Source organism: Lactuca sativa, chromosome 2 (genome assembly GCF_002870075.4).
Source record: "Lactuca sativa cultivar Salinas chromosome 2, Lsat_Salinas_v11, whole genome shotgun sequence".
In the NCBI taxonomy this organism is placed as follows: Eukaryota; Viridiplantae; Streptophyta; class Magnoliopsida; order Asterales; family Asteraceae; genus Lactuca; species Lactuca sativa.
This window is the reverse complement of record NC_056624.2, coordinates 137,164,260-137,168,384: the sequence shown is the minus strand read 5'-3', so window position 1 is coordinate 137,168,384 and position 4,125 is coordinate 137,164,260. Positions and strand designations below refer to the sequence as shown.

The following is a 4,125-nucleotide window of genomic DNA, read 5'->3' as shown; positions in this document are numbered from 1 at the left end:
TTATAGTGAATTAAGTATACCAAACCACATAAGATATACGAACTATAAACACATTTGGGACTAAAAGTCTCTGACTTTAAAACATTTTAACGGGTAATACTTTTAGAAAATAAATAGTTTTCTCGTTTAAAAGTATATCTGCATGCATTACATACTCGCGTAGTGTCATAACTAGGAGAACATAAAGTAAAAGAAGAAGAGTTGTACACCATGAGTATGCCTCGGTATATGTGAATCAAGTCTGGGAGGCATATAGCATGATCAACTATATCTGTCCGAGAAGTGATTTACGCATACTAGGGAATAGTCGTAGTGGACAACAAATCTAATACCCTAACTTCACCCTACCAAGAATGCTATAAGAACCAAATCTAAACATCTAAAATCCTATAGGAGTATTTGTATGATTGCTATAGCACAATATTATTATTATCCGTTTCTTGCTTCTTACACCCCTACTCTCACGCAGACGACATGGCCGGATTTCACCTACCAGGGGACCCATATTTTCCCAATCAGGGAAATGTTGGATGGGTCAAGGAAGAGCCCGAGCAACAAATCGAAGATGATCCCGAAGAGAATCCCAAAGAGGAACCCGAAGAGGATCCCGAAGAGGAACCCGAAAAGGAACACGAAGAGGATCCCGAGGAGGAACCCAAAGAGGACCCCGAAGAAGAAAAAGAAGAAGAAGAAGAAGACATCGAGGAAGACATGGATGAGGACGAAAATGAAGAAGAGCCCAAAGTCTTAAACCCTCCTTACATCGCGAGGGTGCCCGTACACTGCTTCGGATACAACGGGCCTGAACCCCGCTGGGCAACAACGATCAAAAGGTGGAGCCGACAACAACGCCAGCGGTCACCATATGGCGATCAACGAGGTTATTACGACCTTATCCATGGAGGACAGGCTGATAGGGCCCTCCCTGTCATGACTCAACGGATAACAAGTATAGATGATCGCGGTAGGACAACGACCGATCATGTCTGGGAACTGAGTGCCATCGTAGAATCTACCACTGCTCGCACCAGAGACTTAGAACGAGGCTTCCACCACAGAGACCAACTTATTCAGGACCTTCTCACTGCTCGAGCAGAAACAAGGGAGTATCGGGAAAGATACAGAGTGCTCGAAGAGATAATGGTTGCAACCGAACGGAGACTGGCGGAACTACAAGGTGCATCGACATCATCCCAAGCTCTGCCAGGGAAGGATCGTCATGAGTAGGACTCAATACTACTCACCCATCTTCATAGTATAGGTTTCTAAGCTTGTGTTGGTGCAACTCTTTTGTATGTTGGTTGACCCTACAACTAAGTGATTACATTATGCAAAGGGTATGTGTGCTGTCAAAACTATCTTTTGCATTGATGTAATATAGACCCTTGTGAGGTCAAATTTTCTCAAGACAGTATGTACTAAAAGTTATCAATGAATTTGGCATGCATTTTACTTCATTGAATGTTGACATGGGATTTACTATGTGGTATTACAAACAAATTACAACTGATAACTCTAAGAGTTTTAAATGTACCTCGTTGTTATGTGTAATTAAAGAAGTAATCGACCTAGAAATGGTGAGTCCGTCTTAGGCCTTGTTCCTTGTTTGGTTGTGGACTTAGGACAGACTCATTAGTATCAACAACTTATTTAAAATTTTAATGATGCATAACTGAGGCACATTGAGCGAATCTTAGGAGTGAGTCAGACTCGAAACCAAGCACATGACTCCATTTGAGTCATCACTATTTAATTCATAAGTTTAATTGCATAAACTTTTTCTATGAATTACGTGCTAATACAAACATAAGGAAGTCGGGAAATACTATACTTGAAAACCCATGAACTAATTTCACGACACTTGACTTATGTCCAATTACTAAAAGACTTATGACTCTTTCATATTTGAAAATTCTATGACAGAAAAAATCCACCTCGTAGATTTGCTAGACGTACTGAGAGAACGCATACAAATTCACCCCCGCTGCCTCCCCAGTTTGATCCCGTTATGTTCCAGGCTGCGGTTATAGCCATAGTGGCAGCTGCTATGTCCCAAATCAGCACTGACGGTACCATGAGGGCAGGGAATGGTATTAACATCTCTACTCAAGGGGATAGCCAAGGGCGTTCGAGAGAATGTTCCTACAAAGACTTCAGAAATGGCAAACCCGATTCTTTCAATGGAAGAGGGGGCGTCATCGCTTTGATGCAATGGTTTGAGAAGACGGAATCTGTCTTCGAGATCTGCGCATGCCCCGAATCAGTCAAAGTCAAATTCGCAGCTTGCACTTTCTCTTGCAGAGCCCTCACTTGGTGGAACGGCCACGTAAAATCGCTGACACTCTCTGTGGCTAACTCGTGAAGTTGGGAAGACTTGAAAATTATGATGCTAAAGGAATATTGCCCAAGGGGTGAGGTGCAAAAATTAGAATAAGAATTGTGGAACCTCAAGATGACGGGCTCTGATGTTGCAACCTACACCGCCCGATTCAATGATCTAGCACTCCTCTGTCCTGCGATGGTTACCCTGGAAAGCAAGAAGGTGGAACTATATCTGTGGGGCCTATCACCCCAGATTCAAGATAGCGTACTAGCCTCAAAACCAACCACTTATGACAGTGCCAAGGAGCTGGCGCAGCAACTCATTAATCATCAGGCCAGCCATGTCACGATGTCAACCACCTCCGATCAAGCAAAGGGAGGGAACAACAAGAGGAAATTCTGGAATAATAAAAGGCAGCAACCGCCACAGGACCCCGCCAAGAAGCAACAGACTGTTGCTATCCGTGCTGCCACCACTACTACCACTCCAACACCACCGAAGCAATATGCCGGAAATCTCCCTAAGTGCAACAAGTGCAACTTCCACAACAATGGTGCTTGTTGAGAAATGCACTGCAAAAACTACGACAGGAAAGGGCATACCGCTCGTTTCTGTAAAGCGCCAGCACGACCGATCAACCAAGTTGCCAACACATGGGCAAGTCAAACCTGCTATGGATGTGGTGAAGCGGGGCACTTCAGGAGGAACTGCCCCAAGGCACAAGCCCCTAATGTTGGAGGTGTAGGGAGAGTCCTGGCAATAGGACATGGGGAAGCAGTCGAGGATCCTACGGTGGTTACCGGTTTGTTTCTCCTCAATAACTCTTATGCATGCGTACTATTTGATAGTGTAGCGGAGAGGAGTTTCGTGAGCTACAAATTCAAACCGTTACTCAAACAAAATCCCCAGTCATTAAAAGATTCATACGTAGTAGAAATGGCAAATGGAAAGGTTGAACGCACTAATAATATATACGTAAGGTGTACTCTCACTCTAGATTACCATTCATTCGAGATCGATCTGATGTCGGTCACAATAAAAAGTTTCGACATAATTGTGGGTATGGATTAGTTAAGTTCTCATCGTGCCGACATTCTATGTTACGAAAGGGTCGTTCGCCTTAATCTGCCAAATGGCGAAACCCTTCTCATTTACGGTGATAAACCTAGTTTAAATTTACAAATCATATCTAGCATCAAAGCCCAAAAGTATCTCGGAAAGGAATACCACGCATTCTTAGCCCACGTCATAGATAAGAAACAAGAGGTGAAGGGCATCAAAGAAATTCCAGAAGTAAGCAACTTCCTTGACGTATTTCTGGAAGATCTGCTAGGTGTACCACTCGCACGACAAGTCGAATTCCGAATCGACTTAATTCCCGGAGCTACCCCAGTTTCTAAAGCTCCATACCGCCTAGCACCGGAAGAGATGCAAGAACTATCCAGCCAATTGAATGAACTGTTGAGCAAAGGGTTCATTAGACCGAGCTTTTCACCCTGGGGAGCACCAGTCCTTTTTGTGAAAACGAAGGATGGATCATTTCGCATGTGCATCGACTATAACCATCAAGAACCGATATCAAATACCCCGAATCGACAACCTCTTCGACCAACTACAGGGAGCAAGTTACTTTTCAAAAATCGACTTGAGGTCGGTTTATCATCAGCTGCGAGTTCAAGAAGAAGATATCCCCAAAACGGCATTCAGAACTCGCTATGGACACTACGAGTTTGTAGTGATGCCATTCGGATTAAAAAACGCGCCTGCGGTGTTCATGGATCTAATGAACCGAGTGTGTCGAC

General features: G+C 43.9%; 1 protein-coding gene across 1 annotated transcript; it reads left to right on the top strand.

Moving 5' to 3' along the window:
- Positions 1–474: 474 nt before the first annotated feature.
- LOC111913002 (uncharacterized) lies at positions 475–1,227 on the top strand. Its single transcript, XM_023908721.1, has one exon. It carries the CDS (start codon positions 475–477, stop codon positions 1,225–1,227), a length of 753 nt encoding a protein of 250 aa, XP_023764489.1.
- The last annotated feature ends 2,898 nt before the right edge of the window (positions 1,228–4,125 follow it).

Bases quoted from the DNA above. Each gene is read 5' to 3' on its own strand.
- LOC111913002 (XM_023908721.1), top strand. From the start codon at position 475: ATGGCCGGATTTCACCTACCAGGGGACCCATATTTTCCCAATCAGGGA.